This window comes from Pristiophorus japonicus, chromosome 11 (genome assembly GCF_044704955.1).
Source record: "Pristiophorus japonicus isolate sPriJap1 chromosome 11, sPriJap1.hap1, whole genome shotgun sequence".
Taxonomy (NCBI): domain Eukaryota; kingdom Metazoa; phylum Chordata; class Chondrichthyes; family Pristiophoridae; genus Pristiophorus; species Pristiophorus japonicus.
In genome coordinates, this window is record NC_091987.1 from 122,262,933 (window position 1) to 122,285,126 (window position 22,194).

Sequence of the window (22,194 nt, forward strand, 5' to 3'; positions counted from 1 at the left end):
GTGCATCCGGGAGGGCATTGTTTTTTCAGTATCAACGCAAAGAGCGTGAAGAGGTCAAGCGCAGACAGCGGAAGGAGCGTGCAGCCCCACCCACCCCCTTCCTCGACGAATGTCTGTCCCATCTGTGACAGGGTCTGTGGCTCTCATATTGGACTGTTCAGCCACCAGAGAACTCACTTTGGGAGTGGAAGCAAGTCCTCCTCGATTCCGAGGGACTGCCTATGATGATGATGCACGTGCATGTGCAAAGGGACATTTTGTTGCTATTTGCATTTGGTTTGCTGTTCAAAGGCACAGGAGCATCCGAAAGAACTAATAAATTGGGCCAAATGTGAATCATGCCAAGTTTAATGGTGTAGGAAAATCATGATTTTGTATTTTGAGAATTATTGCCTATGTTGTGATGTCGATGCAAGTATGACTTGTTTTGCATTGATTTAAGTCAATGCTTGTAGATTGATTGACTGAATTTTATTCTGATGCAGGTGACACTATCAAAATTGTGGATGATCATGGGGTTGGTAATTGCGGAGTCACAATTTTGATCGAAAAATATCAACCTTGTACTATGTGTGCTTTTTTGTTCAAAGGGGATTATACTGTGAGAACGAATGTTCAAACCAGGAACCTAAACAGATTTACTAATTTTAATGGTGTAGTTTGTTTCCTACTGTTTTGCAGGTATTTTGAAAGTTGTTATAACCTTTTCTTTTGCATGATACAAATGTTTCAATCAGTTGATACTTACAAATTAATTGCACTTGGCAAGCTTGTTATGCTGGCACAATGCCCAATCATTGGAGTCTGCACAAACTTGACAGGGTGACTGCAGTGCCTAATTTGATACATCTGGGATAGTACTAGAGATTCCTTCATAAAGATACTCTAAAATAGTAATAAGTGGAAATATTTCTGAAGTAAAATTAAATGAACTCCATTACAATATTTGGTTCTTTCAGAATATTAATGCTCATTTGCTTAAACTTGTATATTTCTGATTCTCTGACACAATTTCTTTCCATCAATTTGGAATTGATCCATCACCTGCAAACCTGTACATATTTTAGTCGGAACTGCATGTTTGTTTTACCTGTATAAAAGCCAGCTTCAGTTTTGTACAGAATTACTTATAATGTAATTTTTATTTTCCCAGCTGAAAAAATTAGATCAAGAAGATGTCAAGTGGCATTTAGTTATGCTCCTCAGAATGAAGATGAGCTAGAGCTGAAAATCGGTGAAATCATTGAAGTACTCGGTGAAGTAAGTATGACTATATCGGTACATGATTGGTGGTGTAATATGACTTGAATCATAAACATTTTAGAAGAATAATTATAGAAACATAGAAAATAGGTGCAGGAGTAGGCCATTCGGCCCTTCGAGCCTGCACCGCCATTCAATGAGTTCATGGCTGAACATGCAACTTCAGTACCCTATTCCTGCTTTCTCACCATATCCCTTGACCCCCCTAGTAGTAAGGACTACATCTAACTCCTTTTTGAATATATTTAGTGAATTGGCCTCAACAAAAGTAAAGAGACAACATAAAACTAAAAAAAAAAGCATACAAAAATGCAAAAAATAGCACAGATCCTGCCAAATGGGAAAGATACAAAGAACAGCAAAGTGTGACAAAACAGAAAGTAAGAGCTTAAAAAAGAGAGTATGAAATAAACTTGCAAAGGATATCAAAATCAACACACATCTTTTTTACAATGATATTAGGGAAAACAGGATGGTCAGGAACAATGTTGGCCTCTTGCAAACTAACGTTGGTGATATTGTCAAGGACAATAATGAAATAGCGGACATGTTGAATAATTACTTTGCATCAGTATTTACAGTGGAGGAAGAATGCCGGAAATCCCAAGGAAACTAATATTGAATCGGGCAGGGACTCACCAAAATTAACGTAAGCAAATTAACAGTAATTAAGACAATAATAGCAGTAAAGAGTGACAAATCATAAGGACCAGATGGTTTTGATACCAGGGTTTTAAAGGAAGTAAGTGAGTATATTGCAGATGCCCCAACTATAAGTTTCCAAAGTTCTCTCGATTCAGGAACTGTTCCTTTAGATTGGAAAATTGTGCTTGTCACTCCAGTATTTAAGAATGGTAAAGGAGGGAAACCAGGGAATTATAGACCAGTTAGCCTAACATCTGTTGACGATAAATTACAAGGCTAGGGTGACTAAACACCTTGAAAACTTTCAGCTGATCAGAGAGAGTTAACATGTTTTTGTAAAAGGTAGTGGACAGGGGAATGTCTATGGATGTTATTTATATGGACTTCCCGAAACCATTTGATAAAGTCACTCATAAGAGACTAAACTAAGATTGAAGCCCATGGAATTGACCGCGAATTATTGACATGGTTAGGAAATAGGCTGTGTGGCAGGAGACAAAGGCCCCAAGTTTCCACATGATATGCTCCTGATTTTTAGGAGCAACTGGTGGAGAACGGAGTGTCTTAGAAATCAGAATTCTCCACATTTAAGTTTTCTGCAGTTCTAGTCAGGTAGAACAGTTTCACTTTTGAACAGAATTTTTTTTTCAAAAGGGGGCGTGTCCGGTCACTGACGCCTAATTTGAAAGTTTCCACAGTGAAAACGTACTCCAAACTAACTTAGAATGGAGCAAGTGAAGATTTTTGTAGGCTTGAAAAAACCTTGTCTACACATTAAAAAATCAGGCGCAGGTTACAAATTAGGCGTCCGGAACGAGGTGGGAGGGGGGTGGGGGGGAAGGGAAGTCATTAAATTCGACAATAAATCCTTAGTTATATTTATACAAATATTATACAAATAAATCCAACCTGAATAAAAATTTATAAGCAAAGAAAAGATTAAATAAAACATGTTCCTACCTGTGTGAAAGTGCTTCAGGCAGGCCTTTCAGGCAGCGGTTTGCCGTCTGGACCGACCAACGGCAGGGGGAGGCAGGGAGAAGGCTGCAGGAAGCCTCAGAACTTGAGGCAGCCGTTCCCGACGGGCCCGACCGACGGCAGGGCGGGAGGAGGCAGGGAGAAGGCTGCAGGAAGCCTCATTACTTGAGGCAGCCGTTCCCAACGGCAGGGGGGGAGGCAGGGAGAAAGCTGCAGGAAGCCTCATTACTTGAGGCAGCCGTTTGCCGTCGGGCCTGACGGACGGCCGGGGGAGAAAGCTGCAAGAAGCCTCAGTGCTGATCATGGAAGGGCAATGTGGTTTTATTAAAAAAATTTTAAAATTGAACAGCTACAAAGAATTTGAATAGTCTCAAACAAGTGCATGTGTCCCGTTTATCACAGTCTATCTTTAATTACAGAATGCACTCCCTCACCCTCACACACAGAAATATCAAGAAAATTAAAATACAAGCCTTTGCAAGGGTTCAATAAACAAATTTTCACTTTTTCTGCAGCACTTTTTAAAATGGCCGAGTGCCAATGTTTCCTTCAGACTGCGCGAACGCTCCAACGCGCACGCGCAGGGTTGCCGGCTCAAAAAAAACTCAGTTAAATTGTACCCGCCCCCTCCTACTTACAAAATCTGCGCGAGTGGTAGGCTCCGCCCCCTGGGTGCCGCGCCAAGCAGACAGCGAGCTGCAAAGCGCTTGAGAATAGTGCGTTTTTTTTCAGGCGCCGTTTTCGGCACGAAAAACGGGCGCCCAGCTTGGAGGGGCACCTGTTTTGCCGCGTGTGGAAACTTGGGGCCAAAGAGTAGGGATAATGGGCAGGAACTCTAATTGGCAGGATGTAACTAGTAGTGTCCCGCAGGGATCAGTGTTGGGGTCTCAACTATTCACCGTATTTATTAACGACTTAGATGATGGGATAGAAAGCCACATATTCAAATTTGCTGATGACACAAAGATAGGTGGCATTGTAGGCAGTGTAGATGAAAGTATAAAATTACATAGGGATATTGATAGATTAAGGGAATGGGTAAAACTGTGGCAAATGGATTTCGACGTAGGCAAATGTGAGATCATCCACTTTGGACCTAGAAAGGTGAAAAGCTAAAAACAGTGGAGTTGCAAAGAGACTTGAGGTGGGGAGGGGGGGGGCGTTCCAGGTACATAGATCATTAAAATGTCACGAACAGGAACATAAAATAATCAAAAAGGCTAATGAAATGCTGGCCTTTATATCTAGAGGACTTGAATACAAGGAGGTAGAAGTTATGCTGCAGCTATGCAAAGTCCTGGTTACACAGCATTACGTAGGATGCACAGCACAGAAACAGGCCATTCGGCCCAACTAGTCCATGCCGACATTTATGCTCCACTCGAGCCTCATCCCGTCTTTCTTCATCTAACTCTATCAGCATAACCCTTTATTCCTTTCTCCCTCATATGCTTATCTAGCCTTCCCTTAAATGCATCGATACTATTTGCTTCCACCACTCCCTGTGGTAACGAGTTTCACATTCTCATCACACTCTGGGTAAAGAAGTTCCTTCTAAATTTCCTATTTGATTTCTTGGTGACTGTCTTATATTGATGGCCTCTAGTTATACTCTTCCCCACAAGTGGAAATATTCTCGCTGTATCCACTCAATCAGAACCTTTAATAATTTTAAAGACCTTTATGAGGTCACTCCTCAGCCTTTTTTCAAGAGAAAAGAGACGCAGCCTGTTCATCCTTTCCCGATTATGTATAGTTTTGCTCTTCCCCACAAATGGAAACAGTCTGAGGCCGAAATTTTCAAAAAATCATTATATAATGATTCACTTTGAATCATTATGTAGTCATCCACTTTGAACCTAAGAAAGATGTAAATGGTGAGAAGCTAGGAACTGTGGAGGAGCAGAGAGATTTACGGGTCTGTATACAGAAATCACTGAAAGCTAGTGGACAGGTACAAAAAATAATTTAAAGATTTGATAGAATGCTAGCATTTATCTCAAGGGGCTGGAATACAAAGAGGTGGAAATTATGCTACAGTTGTACAAAGCTCTGGTTAGACCGCATCTGGAGTACTACATTCAGTTCTGGGCATAACACCTCGGGAAGGATGTATTGGCTTTGGAGGGGGAGTAGTGCAGATTCACCAGAATGGTACCGGGGCTTAGATGATCACATTCTGAGCACAAGTTGCATAGACTAAGCTTATAATCCCTTGAATAGACAGGCTTAAGGGATGATTTAATTGAGATGGTGAAAGGATTTTATAGGGTACATTATTTCCTCTGGTGGGGGTATCCAGATCAAGTGGGCATAATCTTAAAATTAGAGCTAGGTCATTCAGGCAGGAAGCACAACTTCACATAAAGGGTAGAGGAAATCAGGAAATTGCTCCCCAAAAGACTAAGGGTGCTGCATCAATTTAAATTTTCAAAACAATGATTGATTTTTTGTTATGTAAGAGTATTAAAGGATATGGATGATCACTTCTCTATAGTTCTTGTACCTCTCTAATTTCTCTGCAAACTTGCTCCTCCATATATTTTCCACTTGTTAGTGGTCTATAAAATACACTTAGTTATTTTGCATCAGTATTTACTAGGGAGATAGAACAGGTGGACATGACATTGGATTAGTAATGAGATAAGTGCATTTAAAATAAAAAGAGGGGATATACTAAATAAACTAATCAAGCTCAAAGAGGATAAAACTCCTGGTCCGGATGGATTGCATTTACACATTTTAAAAGAATCCAGGGAAGAGAGAGCAGAGTCATTACTACACATATTTAATAATTCGTTAGAAAAAGGTGCAGTGCCAGAGGACTGGCGGATAGATAACGTAATACCTGAATTTAAGAAGGGGGATAGGACATGTCCAGGGAATTATAGACCAATCAGCTTAACATTGGTGGTAGGAAAAATAATGGAATCCCTATTAAAGGAGAAAATAGAAGAACATCTAGAAACCAAAAATATAATAATGAATAGTCAGCATGGATTTCAAAAGGGAAAGTCTTGCTTGACCAACCTAATTGATTTTTTGAAGAGGTAACAGAGATGGTAGACAAGGGTAATGCAGCAGATGTAATTTATCTAAATTATCAAAAGGCCTTTGATAAGGTACCCCATAATAGACTGATGAATAAGATCAGAGAATGCGGAGTTAGGGCATAAGTAGCAGAATGGATAGCTAGCTGGCTTCAAGACTGAAAGCAGAGAGTACGGGTAAAGGGTAGCTATTCACATTGGCAGAAGGTGGGTAGTGGTGTTTCACAAGGATCAGTGCTGGGATCACTGTTGTTCACAACTTATATCAACGATTTAGACTTTGGAATCAAAAACACAATTTCTAAATTTGCAGATGACACCAAATTGGAGGGGATAGTCAATACTGAGAAGGACTGCAACAAATTACAGGAGGACATTAATATACTTGCAGAATGGGCATATAATTAGCAAATAAAGTTCAACACAGATAAATGTGAGGTATTACATTTTAATAGGAAGAATAGAGAGCTCATTTATTAGTTGGAGAGTACGAGTGTAGGTGAGGTTGAGGAACAAAGGAATCTCGGAATACAGATACACAAGCCACTAAAGATTGCGACACATATTAGCAAGGCTATTTAAAAAAAGCAAACCAAGCACTAGGGTTTATTTCTAGAGGTAGAGAATTGAAAAGTAAGGAAGTTATGCTAAACCTGTCTCGAACCTTGGTTAGCCCACACTTCAAATACTGTTGAGTTCTGGTCGCCATATTATAAAAAGGATATAGAGGCACTGTAGAGGGTGCAGAGAGGATTTACAAGGATGGTACCAGAAATGCAATGGTATACACATCAGGAAAGGATGAACAGGCTGGGTCTATTTTCTCTTGATGATAAAAGAAGGCTGAGGGGTGACTTATAGAGATCTTTAAAATTCTGAAAGCTTTTTGATAGAGTGGATACAGAGAGAATGTTTCCACTTGTGGGGAAGAGATAACTAGAGGCCATCAATATAAGATAGTCACCAAGAAATCCAATAGGGAATACAGAATAAACTTCTTTACCCAAAGATTAATGAGAATGTGGAACTCGCTACTACAGGGAGTGGTTGAAGCGAATAGTATAGGTGCATTTAAGGGAGGCTAGAGAAGCATATGAAAGAGAATGGAATAGAGGGTTCTGTTGATAGATTTAGATGAGGAAAGACTGGAGGAGGCTCGAGTGGCGCATAAAAACTGGCATGGACTGGTTGGGCTGAATGGCCTGTTTCTGTGCTATATATCCTATGTAATGGCTTGTGTTGCTTCACAGTGGTCATCTGAGAGAAGAATTCATCCATCAGTACTGTGTGGCATAATGACTAAAAAAATACTGTGTTGTAATTCCAAAACTGAAATCATAAATATTTGTAATAGACTTCACTCCACTGACTCAATCCCAAATGATGCTCTTTTCACTAATTGTTTTTGACACCAAACTATCAATCAATCAAAAAGCACTATATTTCCTGCAATTGTAAATGAAGTGTATTCCATGTTGTTTCCAGACAATTTTCTCCATTTTCAGAAATTCTGTGTTCTTGTAGGCTTAACCATTGTCATTTGAGTGTCGAGGCTGCACTTGTACCCTTCAAGGAATTTTATGTTGGAATGCAGTTTTAATGATACCTATGTGGCTTCTTCATGTTGGTCATGATAGGTGTCGGCTTTGGCTCAGTGGTATCAGTGTGTAGCTGTGCAGTCAAAATATTTGAAATCTCCTTTGACATTTAGTAACTTTTGAAAACACAGCCACTCGTCGAGATTAAAGAATAGAGGGTATGGTCCAAATTTGCCCAGGTGTTGCTCAGTTTTTTTTTGGAGCAACTTGATTTTTCTGGAGTATCTTAAAAATCCCCATTCTGCACATTTAATTTGTGCCAGTGGATGTGCGTTAGTTAGGATTTTTTTTAGTTTAGTTTTTTTTTCAAAAGGGGGCGTTACCAGCCACCTACACCCATTTTGGCCATTTAAGCCAGTTTGGATAGCTAATAGTTGCTTCAAACTAACTTAGGTCAATGTTTGTGGCCACTTGTGGCCGCACAGAAAACCCTTGCGGAGAGTTAAGAAATCAACGCAGGTAGCCGGAGGGGTGGGGGAGAGCGGTAAGGACCTTGTGAAGGTGTTTAGTGCTTTGCAACAACATTCAAGAAGCATAAAAACCATCAATAATAAATTAAAAAATAAAACTTAAGTCCTACCTTTTTAATTCGGCCCGGGAAGTCAGCGGGCCGACTCCGACTCTCTGCGCATGCGCGAAACCTCCAGTGCGCATGAGTTGAGCTGCCGGCACTGTTTTTCGCGCAGGGCCCTAGCTCTCTCCCCTGATGGACAGACCACGCCGTGCCAAGCCATGGGAGAGGCCACAGAGCGGCCAGAATCCGGGGAGATCTTTTCGGCGCTGTTTTCACCCTAGGAAGTCGGCGCATCTCCGGTGAGTGCGCCGAAAGAACGGTTGGGCCAAATTTGGGCCCATATTAGACTAGTAATGCAGAGGCTGGATTAATAATCCACAGATTGTGACTTCAAATCCCACCATAGCAGTTTTGAGAATTTGAATTTCGATTTCAAAAGAAAATTTGGAAATAAAAAAGCACATATCAGTAAAATTGACCATGAAGCTGTTAGATTGGTGTAAAAACCCAACTGGTTCATTAATGTCCTTTTTGGAAACAAAACAGCTGTTCCGACTGAATCAGTCCCACACCAACATAGCCACTAAGGAGGTTGAAAAAGGTCTGTTACTTTAACCTGACAAGATTTTATTCCTGCAAAAGTCTGTTTTTCATTTGTTTTCTGGGTGGATGATGCTGGCAAGGCTGCATTTATTGTCTGTCATTAGTTGCCCTGATAATTTAATAAACAGATTGATTATTTGCAATTGTTTTTTGTGAGTCCTTCTGCGCCCTCGACGTGCTACGCATGCGCACGGCCACCCTGGACTCCGCGCCCCCCCCCCCCAGTCCCATGCACGCGCAGAGTCCTCGAACCCGAAACCGGAAGTGGGGCTTGTATCGTGTGGAGCCCAGAACTGCTGCTGACCACACTGCTTTGCTGAGGTGCCCAGAGCTGCTGTGCTGTTGCCGACCATGTTGCTTTGCTGATTTAGACTTTTGCCTAAAATATCGCTATGATTATCAACACGAATATTTTCACGGCCTTCTGTGGGAGAGAAAAAAAATCACCAGGTAGTGAGAGACTGAGGGGGGGAGTGAGAGGAAGCGAGAGAAGAGAGGTGGGGGGGAAGAGAGAGAGAGAGACGGGAGGGGGATGTGGAGAGAGAGAAAGACAGGAGAGGGTGGAGAGAGATGGGGGAGGGGTGGAGAGTGACGGGGAGGGGGAGGGGAGGGAGTGGTGAAGAGTGACGGGGGGCGGTAGAGAGTGACGGGAGGGGGGGGCTGGAGAGGGGAGTGGGGGGTGGAGAGAGGAGGGGAGTGGGGGGTGAAGAGAGATGTGGGGGTTTGGTGGAGAGAGACTGGGGGGGTTGGTGGAGAGAGACTGGGGGGGTTGGTGGAGAGAGACGGGGGGGGGGGCGGAGAGAGACCCGGGGGGTGGGGAGAGAGGGAGAGAGACCCGGGGCGGGGGGGGGGGGGAGCGTAGAGAGAGAGAGAGAGATGGGGGGGGGGCGTGGAGAGAGAGAGACGGGGGGGGGGGGGGCGTAGAGAGAGAGAGAGAGAGACGGGGAGGGCGGCATGGAGAGAGAGAGAGAGAGACGGGGAGGTGGAGAGAGAAAGAGACGGTGGGGCGGGGGGGGAAAGAGACAGAGACTGGGGGGTGGGGGGCAGAGACTGGGGGGTGGGGGGCAGAGACTGGGGGGTGGGGGGCAGAGACAGGGGAGGGAGGGAGAGAGAGACTGGGAGAGAGACTGGGAGGAGAGAGGGAACGGGAACTTGGGGAAGATGGATCACGTTCTTCCAACCCCACCTCCTTTACATCCACACCCAATTTCTCAGAAAACCTAGTGCGTGTGTGACAAATGACATAATTCTGGATGAAATCTAGAAGTCACAACACTGTCACTATTCACTTCATACCCAACAAACCTGTTAACAATCCGTGTCCCCCACACAATGCCTCATCTACAGCCGGGGTGGGGGTGGGGTAGTTAAGGTCAGGAATATGGACTGGGATGAGTGAGGAACTTGGTCGGCGGGGGGGGGGGGGGGCGGTGTCAGGAATTTGGACTGGGATGGGGTATGAACTTGGGAGGGTGGGTGTCAGGAACTTGGTCTGGGATGGGTCAGGAATGTGGGCTGGAATGGGGCAGGATCTTGGGGCGTTCGGTGGGGAGCGGCAGGTTCTTGGGCTGGGGGGGGAAGGCAGGATCTTGGTCTGGGGGCGTGGCAAGAATGTGGGCTATGGGGGTCAGGAACTTGCTCTGGGATGGGGCAGGAACTTGGGCTGGGGGGGAAGGCAGGAACTTGGTCTGGGATGATGCATGAACATTGGCTGGGGGGGGTAAGAACTTGGGCTGAGCTGAGGCAGGAACTTGGGCGGGGGGGGGGGCTGTTGTCAGGAACTTGGGTTGGGATGCAGCAGGAACTTGGTTGGTGGGAGGGGCAGGAACTTGGGCTGGAGGGGGGGGTGCAGGAACGGGCTGGGGGGCAGGAGCTGGGGGTGGGGGGGATCAGGAACTTGGGCTGGGATGGGCCATGAACATGGGCTGGGATGGGGCAAGAACTTGGTTGGGGGATGGGGGAAATTGATGGGATTGAAGGCCGATAAATCCCCAGGGCCTGATGGACTGCATCCCAGAGTACTTAATGAGGTGGCCTTGGAAATAGCGGATGCATTGACAGTCATTTTCCAACATTCCATTGACTCTGGATCAGTTCCTATGGAGTGGAGGGTAGCCAATGTAACCCCACTTTTTAAAAAAGGAGGGAGAGAGAAAACAGGGAATTATAGACTGGTCAGTCTGACCTCAGTAGTGGATAAAATGATGGAATCAATTATTAAGGATGTCATAGCAGTGCATCTGGAAAATGGTGACATGATAGGTCCAAGTCAGCATGGATTTGTGAAAGGGAAATCATGCTTGACAAATCTTCTGGAATTTTTTGAGGATGTTTCCAGTAAAGTGGACAAAGGAGAACCAGTTGATGTGGTATATTTGGACTTTCAGAAGGCTTTCGACAAGGTCCCACACAAGAGATTAATGTGCAAAGTTAAAGCACATGGGATTGGGGGTAGTGTGATGACGTGGATTGAGAACTGGTTGTCAGACAGGAAGCAAAGAGTAGGAGTAAACGGGTACTTTTCAGAATGGCAGGCAGTGACTAGTGGGGTGCCGCAAGGTTCTGTGCTGGGGCCCCAGCTGTTTACATTGTACATTAATGATTTAGACGAGGGGATTAAATGTAGTATCTCCAAATTTGCGGATGACGCTAAGTTGGGTGGCAGTGTGAGCTGCGAGGAGGATGCTATTAGGCTGCAGAGTGACTTGGATAGGTTAGGTGAGTGGGCAAATGCATGGCAGATGAAGTATAATGTGGATAAATGTGAGGTTATCCACTTTGGTGGTAAAAACAGAGAGACAGACTATTATCTGAATGGTGACAGATTAGGAAAAGGGAAGGTGCAACGAGACCTGGGTGTCATGGTACATCAGTCATTGAAGGTTAGCATGCAGGTACAGCAGGCGGTTAAGAAAGCAAATGGCATGTTGGCCTTCATAGCGAGGGGATTTGAATACAGGGGCAGGGAGGCGTTGCTACAGTTGTACAGGGCCTTGGTGAGGCCACACCTGGAGTATTGTGTACAGTTTTGGTCTCCTAACTTGAGGAAGGACATTCTTGCTATTGAGGGAGTGCAGCGAAGATTCACCAGACTGATTCCCGGGATGGCGGGACTGACCTATCAAGAAAGACTGGATCAACTGGGCTTGTATTCACTGGAGTTCAGAAGAATGAGAGGGGACCTCATAGAAACGTTTAAAATTCTGACGGGTTTAGACAGGTTAGATGCAGGAGGAATGTTCCCAATGTTGGGGAAGTCCAGAACCAGAGGTCACAGTCTAAGGATAAGGGGTAAGCCATTTAGGACCGAGATGAGGAGAAACTTCTTCACCCAGAGAGTGGTGAACCTGTGGAATTCTCTACCACAGAAAGTAGTTGAGGCCAATTCACGAAATATATTCAAAAGGGAGTTAGATGAAGTCCTTACTACTCGGGGGATCAAGGGTTATGGCGAGAAAGCAGGAAGGGGGTACTGAAGTTTCATGTTCAGCCATGAACTCATTGAATGGCAGTGCAGGCTAGAAGGGCTGAATGGCCTGCTCCTGCACCTATTTTCTATGTTTCTATGTTTCTATGTTTCCATGAACATGGAAGAGGGAAGTCTTAATCTGTGAGAGTGAGCTCTCTTCTGCCTGGAGTCGGCAGTCAGATGGCTCGAATTACACTTTGCAAAGGCACTGATTACGTAGGCAGTTTTTGTTATATATGTGGACTTGTATTTACTCTGTACAGCCACCAGAGGGCTCATTCCCCGGAGTCCCAAGGGATCCCACAATCCCTTGGGAGCATAGATATTTAAGAAGGCTTCACAGGTTGGAGAGGCACTCTGGAGACCTCCAATAAAAGACTACGGTCACATTTTACTTTGAGGTCACAGTATTCAGTCTGACTCTTTCTCCATACACAACTGGCGACGAGGTACAGATAGCGAACCCAAAGAGGCAGAGAACAGTGGGCATCCTGGAGAAATTTTCAGAGGGAGATGATTGGGAAACTTTTGTGGAGCAACTCCATGACCAACGAGCTAGATGGGGAAGAGAGCGCTGTCACATGAAGGGCGATCCTCCTCAATGTCTGTGGGGCACCAGCGTATGGCCTCATGAAGAATCTGCTCTCTCCAGCGAAACTCATGGAGAAATTGTACAACGATTTATGCACACTGGTCCGAGAGCATTTGAACCCGAAGGAAAGCGTTTTGATGGCGAAGTACCGGTTCTGCACCTACAAAAGGTCTGAAGGCCAGGAAGTGGCGAGTTATGTCGCCGAGCTAAGACGCCTTGCAGGACATTGTGAATTTGAAGAACATTTGGAGCACATGCTCAGAGACTTTTTCGTACTTGGCATTGGCCATGAAACCATACTTCGCAAACTTTTGACTGTAGAAACCCCAACCTTGAGTAAGGCCATAGCGATAGCCCAGGCGTTCATTGCCACCAGTGACAATACTAAGCAAATCTCTCAGCACACAAGTACTGCTACAAGTACTGTGAGCAAAGTGATGATGTTTTCGAATCGTAACGTACAGGGCAGGTCGCACATACCTGCAGCTACACGTCCGCAGATGTCTGAGTCCACCATCAAGGGTGATGAATGCAAAGCCATTAACACCTTGTTGGCGCTGCGGGGGTGATCATCGTTTCCATTCATGTCGATTCAAAGGATATATTTGCAAGGGCTGTGGAACAATGGGACACTTCCAACGAGTGTGCAGGTGAGCTGCAAAGCCTGTTAAACCTGCAAACCACCATGTTGCAGAGGGGGATCACGACGAAACAGAGCCTCAGATACAGGAGGCAGAGGTACATGGGGTACACACATTCACCACGAATTGTCCTCTGATAATGCTGAATGTTGAACGAAATGGACTCCCGGTGTCAATGGAGCTAGACATGGGCGCGAGCCAGTCCATCATGGGCAAAAAGACTTTCGAAAGGTTGTGGTGCAACAAGGCCTCAAGGCCAGTCTTAACTCCAATTCGCACGAAGCTAAGAACTTACACAAAAGAACTGATTCCTGCAATCAGCAATGCTAACGTAAAGGTCTCCTACGATGGAGCGATGCACAAGCTACCACTCTGGGTGGTACCGGGCGATGGCCCCACGCTGCTCAGCAGGAGCTGGCTGGGAAAGATACGCTGGAACTGGGACCGACATCCGAGCGCTATCGGCCGCTAACGACACTTCGTGTGCCCAGGTCTTAAACAAATTTCCTTTGCTGTTCGAACCAGGCATCGGGAAATTCCAAGGAGCAAAAGTGCAGATCCACCTAAATTCCGGGGGCGCGACCCATACATCACAGGGCAAGAGCAGTACGGTACACGATGAGAGAAAGGGTAGAGATCGAGCTCGACCGGTTGCAACGAGAGGACATAATTTCACCGATCGAGTTCAGCGAGTGGGCTAGTCCTATTGTCCCAGTCCTCAAGGGAGACGGCACCGTCCGAATCTGTGGCGATTACAAAGTAACTATCAATGTTTCTCCCTACAGGACCAATACCCTCTACCAAAAGCCGACGACCTCTTTGCAACGCTGGGGAGAGGAAAGACATTCACGAAGCTGGATCTGACTTCAGCCTACATGACGCAGGAACTGGAGGAATCATCGAAGGCCCTCACCTGCATCAGCACGCACAAAGTTCTTTTTGTTTATAACAGGTGCCCGTTTGGAATCCGATCAGCGGCGGCGATATTCCAGAGAAACATGGAAAGTTTACTGAAGTCGGTCCCGCACACCGTGGTCTTCCAGTATGACATCTTGGTCACAGGTCGGAACACAGTTGAGCACCTGCAGAACCTGGAGGAGGTTCTTAGTCGACTCAACCGCATGGGTATCAGGTTAAAACACTCGAAGTATGTTTTCCTGGCACCTGAAGTGGTGTTCCTGGGAAGGAGGATTACGGCGGATGGCATCAGGCCCACCAACACGAACGTGACGGAGCTGGGACTCTTGAACTACTTTGATAGCTTCTTACCAGCACCCTGCTAGAACCACTACATGTCTTACTACCGAAAAGGGGGCGAGTGGGTTTGGGGCAAAAGCCAAGAAAATGCCTTTGTAAAAGCAAGAAAATTGTTATGCTCAAACAAATTGCTTGTGTTGTATGATCCATGTAAGCATTTGGTACTAGCATGTGTTGCGTCATCATATGGCATCAGGTGTGTATTGCAACAAGCTAATGATTTCAGGAAACTGCAACCGGTTGCTTATGCATCCAGGAGTCTGTTTAAGGCCAAGAGAGCCTACAGCGATTGAAAAAGAAGCGTTAGCGTGTGTCTATGGGGTAAAGAAAATGCATCAATACCTGTTTGGGCTAAAATTCGAATTGGAAACTGACCATAAGCCACTTATATCCTTGTTTTCCGAGAATAAAGGGATAAATACCAACGCATCGACCCGCATCCAGAGAGGGGCACTCACGTTGTCTGCATCCAACGACGCCATCTGCCACAGGCCAGGCACAGAAAACTGCGCCGATGCTCTCAGTAGGCTGCCATTGCACACTACGGGGGTGGAAATGACACAGCCCACAGATCGAGCCATGGTTATGGAAGCATTTGAGAGTGAGCAATCACCCGTCACTGCCCGGCAGATCAAAACCTGGACAAGCCAGGACCCCTTATTGTCTCTTGTCAAAAGCTGTGTGCTTCACGGGAGCTGGTCCAGTGTCCCAGTGGAAATGCAGGAAGAGATAAAGCCATTCCAGCAGTGCAAAGGTGAGGCAATCGAGTAGTGGTCCCCAAGAAGGGCAGAGACACCTTCATCAGTGACCTCCACAGTACCCACCCAGGCATCGTAATGATGAAAGCTATAGCCAGATCCCACGTGTGGTGGCCTGGTATCGATGCGGACTTAGAGTCCTGCGTTCACAGATGTAATACATGCTCACAGTTAAGCAATGTACCTAGGGAGGTGCCGCTAAGTTTATGGTCTTGGCCCTCCAATCCGTGATCTAGGGTACACGTCGACTATGCAGGCCCGTTCTTGGGTAAAATGTTCCTTGTGGTTGTAGACGCGTACTCCAAGTGGATTGAATGTGAAATAATGTCAACTAGCACGTCCGCTGCCACTACTGAAAACCTGCAGGTCATGTTTGCCACACACGGCTTACCTGATGTCCTGGTGAGCGACAACGGGCCATGTTTTACCAGTGCTGAGTGCAAAGAATTCATGACCCGTAACGGGATCAAACATGTCACATCTGCCCCGTTTAAACCAGTGTCCAATGGTCAGGCAGAGAGAGCAGTGCAAACCATCAAGCAAGGCTTGAAGAGGGTAACTGAAGGCTCACTGCAGACTCGCCTATCCCGAGTCCTGCTTAGCTGCCGCACGAGACCCCACTCACTTACTGGGATCCCACCTGCTGAACGGCTCATGAAAAGAGCACTTATGACAAGGCTCTCGTTAGTTCACCATGATCTACATGAACAGATAGAGAGCAGGCGGCTTCAACAAAGTGTATACCATGATAGCGCAAATGTGTCACGCGAGATTGAAATCAATGATCCTGTATTTGTTTTAAATTATGGACAAGGTCCCAAGTGGCTTCCCGGCACTGTCGTGGCCAAAGAGGGGAGCAGGATGTTTCGGGTCAAACTTTCAAATGGACTCATTCACCGGAAACACTTGGACCAAATCAAACTCAGATTCACTGACTACGCTGAGCAACCCACCTTGGACCCTACCTTGATCTCCGAACACACACACCAGTGGCAACCGACACCATGGTTGACCACGAAGCAGAACCCATCATCCACAGCAGCCCTGCAGGGCCCAACAAATGATTCAACAACACCAGCTTTCACACCGAGACGATCAACCAGGGCAAGAAATGCCCCAGATCGACTCACATTGTAAATAGTTACACTATTGACTTTGGAGGGGAATGTTATATATGTGGACTTATATTTACTCTGTACAGCCACCAGAGGGCTCAATTCCCGGAGTCCCAAGGGATCCCAAAATCCCTTGGGAGCACAGGTATTTAAGAAGGCTTCACAGGTTGGAGAGGCACTCTGGAGACCTGCAGTTAAAGACTAAGGTCACACGTTACTTTGAGCTCACCGTATTCAGTATGACTCTTTCTCCATACACAACAGTTTTAATGACACGTTCCAGAGAAACTGCTAGGTGTGTCTTATCCTCCAAGAGGACCAATCAGCAATCAGGTCTTTTGATCAAGGGGCCCCAATCAGAGCATTTTTCTGTTGCAAATAAACATGTCCTTTAATAAATGTAATTGTCTTGCAAGCCTTCTTCAGAGGACATTAAGGGGCTGAAATTCAGAGTCCGTTTCTACTATTTTGCGGCGGCCATGCAGCGGAATCGCGTGGCCGCCGTGTTGCAGTTGATGGGCCACTCCGACCCAAATTTAGCTCGGGGATTTTTCGGCCTGTCCCCACTTCCACCCCGCTGCTGCCATCCACCGCAAGTGCGTCATCAAAACGTGCACTGCCGCTCATCCACACCTCCAGAATACTCTAACCCAAATTGAAGTTAAAAAATCATTGCCGCGCGTTGCCCCCAACAGCTTTCTTTGTCGGTGCACCTTCTCCTGACTGTATGCACCCCGGCAGAGCAGTGGCCTTCAAGGGGAGGGTGCACTGCCGCGGCCACCATATTTTTATTTTTGCTAGCCAACTTCCTGATCGGCCAGCAAAATATTGCTCACGGTTTCGGCCGGGTCACCAACTGGTAGCCTGACCGCCCCCCCCCCCCGCTCTTGGGTGCCCAGCTGAAATCCTCCCTGATGCCCCAGTGGTCAAAACCCCCCCAAAAATGCCAAATTCTCTCCCCTTTAACGGAGGGTGACGTCACCACCACTCCGCCACTGAGTGACAGCGGCGGAGACTCAATCTCGCCCCAACTTCCGCCTCCACTATGACCGACTTTCAGTCTGACGTCAAAAAAAGTACTAAGTGCCTAAAATCGATCTAGGGTCCGTCTCAACGCTCCCGACGGAAAAAACAGGTAGGAAATCGTTGGTGCGCCAGCTTATTGGTGTGCCTGAATTTCGGCCCCTAAGAGTCATGTATAGGACATCTTGGGTATGGATGGCAACTTCCCTTACCTGAAGAACATTCGTGAACGAGTTTGTTTTTTTACTATAATTTAACTTTTTTTTTAACTCTGATTTGTTGAATTCAGTTTCACAACGTGCCACAATGGGATTTGAACTTACAACCTCTGGGTTGCCAGTCCAGTATCATAAGCAATAAGCTACCAGATTAATTTAAATTGACAGTGTATACTGTACAATTCCGCTTGTTGCTGTATACTGTTCTGTTGCTGACAGTCGTCTTCATGAGCCACTCCCACTAGCTGTGGTAGAAGAGCCAGTATGACGCTGAGATGAGACTGAGCTTCTCATTGTAGCCCCAGTCGCTCCAGTGTTGGCTGTGCGCAAATTGGCTGCTGCATTTCCCTACATTACAACAGTAAGTACACTTTGAAAAGTACTTAATAGGCTGTAAAGCACTTTGGCACATCCCAAGGTCATGAAAAGCACTCTATAAATGCAATATATAAATTTCCACATAATGCTATATAAATTTATTTTTAAAAATTTCGTCTCTGCTTCCAATATGGAATGAATCCGCAACTGAGATTTGCTGTTGTAAACCAACTGTGCTGAATGCATTGATTATGGCCAAGAGAAGTGCTAATTGCCCAACATATAGTAAAGTGTAATCTTAAAGCCAGCTAAGCTTTTTTTTGGACTCTTCTTGGTGAAATGAATGGTGCATAATATAAACTTAATTACATGATGTTAAAGATTATCTTATAAATTAATCTTGAGCCTGCCCATAATAATCTTAAACAGTCACTTTTGCTAGCTAGTGCTGTTTACACAGAGCTACAATTATATTTCAACATAGTTTTTTTTGGTTTACTTGTTCTATTTTCAGCACCCTTTGTGTTTTTTTATTAAAGTGCAGTTGTTTGTTCCTCAAAAATTATACTGCTTTTCTGGGGGGAGGGGGGAGAAGAGTCAACTTACTATTGTCTCAACAACATCGCTTGCAAAAATTTAAAGGGGTATAAATGTGTCTTGGGCGGTAGATCAAAACGGGTGGGTGGCATTACATCAGCTGCTCATTATATGCATTACTCGATATTCAGTTCCATTGACTTCAATATCGGGCGAGGCATAAATCAGGCTGCCGATGCGTCACCACCCAAGATGATTTTCTACTCCAGTGTGTTTTGCCATGACCTGCATTTAGTGTTGTCAGAATCTTAATTTTGAGTAGTTTCTATGGAGATGGCAGTATTCCACTATATTCAAACTTTTTCGGATTAACGAGCACTCTTTTTAAATTGATTTAATTCCTTGCACTATATTCTAGCTTATTTAATTGACTGTTTCATTATTCAAACTTGTGATTGTTAATATTTCCACATAGAAGTGTATTGTATTATCAACATGCAGCACATAGTAGCTATGATGACAAAATACAAAACTAGAAAAAAACAAAAATTTCACAGTATATCATGAAATATGCCATGTAGTATTTAGAAGGCTGTAGCCTTGTCTACAATTTCAAATGCCAGTTATGAACTGTTCAAACATTATTTTCTCCAAATGAAATCACTGCCTTATATCCTTTAATGAAGTCATGCCTTAGAATGGATATTACAATTCAAGCTCTCTCCAACACATTTGTGTATACAGCACAGAAGCAGTTTCTATAAGTAGACCTGAATTTCCTATGAACTAAAATGTGTTCTCTTATTGTGAGATGAATGGATTTGCATGCCACAAGAATGACAAGTTAGTGTTTTCGCTCAGTATTTTGCACTGGAGATTTCATGTGCTGCAGATCACTTTCTCCTGCCTATTTTGAAAAATGGAACCTTACGAACCTGTTGGACCAGAGTTCAGGCTAAACCCAGTAGCTAAATCTATTTGCAAGAAAGTAATTACATGGAATCAGAAACTCGTATCTATAATAAGCATACTTAAATATCTGGAAATAAGATTCCAAATCTTCCTTTCTATAATCTACAAACTAAGGGCCTGAATTTGGAGGCCTTATCACCGGCTGCCGCCAAATGTTTTGGGCGGTCTCCCCTCTGCCAATTTCCACTAGGCCTCCCGCCGACAGGAGGGGAGAACCACTGGGAACCACCCACTGACGGCCACTAGCGCACAAGGCGCATAAGTGTCCTCCCGCCCGTGGAGCTGGCAGATTCCTCTGGGCGGCAGCAGGGGGAAGGACTGCTGCATGTGGAGGCAGGTCTAACCCCAATGGTATGTATGAAGACCTGCAAAAAAAAAAAGTTAGTAAACTACCTTTATTTATTTTTGTTGCAGCGATTCATCTGCATGGAGTCCCTGAATGTTTTCCAGTGTTTTTTTTCCCCGTGCAAATATTTATTTTTATGTGTTCCCGCCCCCCCCCCCCCGGGGCCCGACTCAATCCTCGGCGGCACTTTGGCTAGGATTGCATTTGTCGCCAGATTAGGAGCTACCGCCCGCTGCTGCCCAGATTCACGGCTAAGTCATTTTTTTGCTGCGCGTGGTCTTTGCAAATCTTTTGGAGGAATCTCCCTGCCAAAGTATTGCCAGGTACTAAGCGTACTAGCTTAAATAAAGGAGACTACAAAGTATGAGGGTAGAGTTGGCTAAAGTGGACTGGGAAAATAGATTAAAGTGTAGGATGGTTGATGATAAAATGGTGTACATTTAAGGAGATATTTCATAACTTTCCAAGAAAAATATATTCCAGAGGAGGAAAGGGTGTAAAAGAAAAGATAGCCATCCGTGGCTAACTAAAGAAATAAAGGATGGTAACCAATTAAAAACAAGGGCATACAAAGTGGTCAAGAGTAGTGGGAGGACAGAAGATTGGGAAGCTTTTAAAAGCCAGCAAAGAATGACTCAAAAAACTGATTAAGAAAAGGAAGATAGACTATGAAAGTAAACTAGCACGAAATATAAAAACAGATAGCAAGAGTTCGTACAGGTATATAAAAAGGAAAAAAGTGGCTAAAGTAAATGTTGATCCCTTAGAGGACGAGACCAGGGAATTAGTGATGGGGAACATGGAGATGGCAGAAATATTAAACAAATATTTTGTATCAGTCTTTACGGGTAGAGGACACTAAAAAATATCCCAACAGTGGTTAGTCAAGTGGCTATGGGGGGGGGTGGGGGTGGGGGGGGGGGAAAGGAACTTAACACAATCCCAATCACTAAGGAGGTGGTACTCAGTAAGATAATGGGACTAAAGGCGGATACATTCCCTGGACCTGATGGCTTGCATCCGAGGGTCTTAAGAGAAGTAGCGGCATGGATAGTGGATGCATTGGTTGTAATTTACCAAAATTCCCTGGATTTTGGGGAGGTCCCAGCAGATTGTAAAACTACAAATGTAAATGTCCCTATTTAAAAAAGAAGGCAGACAAAAAGCAGGAAACTATAGACCAGTTAGCCTAAAATCTGTGGTTGGGAAAATGTTGGAGTCCATTATTAAAGAAGCAATAGCAGGACATTAGGAAAAGCATAATTCAGTCAGGCAAAGTCAGCATGGATTTATGAACGGGAAGTCATGTTTGACAAATTTGCTGGCATTCTTTGAGGATGTAACGAACAGGGTGGATAAAGGGAACCAGTGGATTTGGTGTATTTGGACTTCCAGAAGGCATTTGACAAAGTGCCACATAAAAGGTTACTGCACAAGATAAAAGTTCACGGGGTTGGAGGTAATATATTAGGATAGAGGATTGGCTAACTAACAGAAAACAGAGAATTGGGATACATGGTTCATTCTCTGGTTGGCAACCAGTAACTAGTGGGGTGCTGCAGGGATCAGTGCTGGGACCCCAACTATTTACAGTCTATATTAACGACTTGGCTGAAGGGACCAAGTGTAACGTAGCCAAGTTTGCTGATGATACAAAGATGGGAGGAAAAGCAATGTGTGAGGAGGACACAAAAAACCTGCAAAAGGACATAGACAGGCTAAGTGAGTGAGCAAAAATTTGGCAGATGGAGTATAATGTTGGAAAGTGTGAGGTTATGCACTTTGGCAGAAAAAAATCAAAGAGCAAGTTATTATTTAAATGGAGAAAAAGTACAGTGGGACCTGGGGGTCCTGGTGCATGAAACACACAAGGTTAGTATGCAGGTACAGCAAGTGATCAGGAAGGCCAATAGAATCTTGGCCTTTATTGCAAAGGGGATGGAGTATAAAAGCAGGGAAATCTTGCTTTTACAGGGTATTGGTGAGGCCACACCTGGAATACTGCGTGCAGTTTTGGTTTCCATATTTAAGAAAGGATATACTTGTTTTGGAGGCAGTACAGAGAAGGTTCACTAAGTTGATTCCGGAGATGAGGGGTTGACCTATGAGGAAAGATAAAGTAGGTTGGGCCTCTCTCTACTCATTGGAATTCAGAAGAAGAGAGGTGATCTCATCGAAACGTATAAGATTATGAGGGGCCTGACAAGGTGGATGCAGAGAGGATGTTTCTACTGATAGGGGAGACTAGAACTATGGGGCATAATCTTAGAATAAGGGGCCGCCTATTTAAAACTGAG

At 44.8% G+C, this 22,194-nt stretch overlaps 1 protein-coding gene across 2 annotated transcripts in view; it reads left to right on the forward strand.

Annotated features, from left to right (window-relative positions):
* sh3kbp1 (SH3-domain kinase binding protein 1) overlaps positions 1-22,194 on the forward strand; it is a 380,309-nt gene that overhangs the window by 174,089 nt on the left and 184,026 nt on the right. For both annotated transcript variants that reach the window (XM_070893971.1, XM_070893970.1), the window contains one exon: positions 1,154-1,260. In XM_070893971.1, the coding sequence (XP_070750072.1) occupies positions 1,154-1,260 (107 nt within the window). The remainder of the gene's footprint in view (positions 1-1,153; positions 1,261-22,194) is intronic.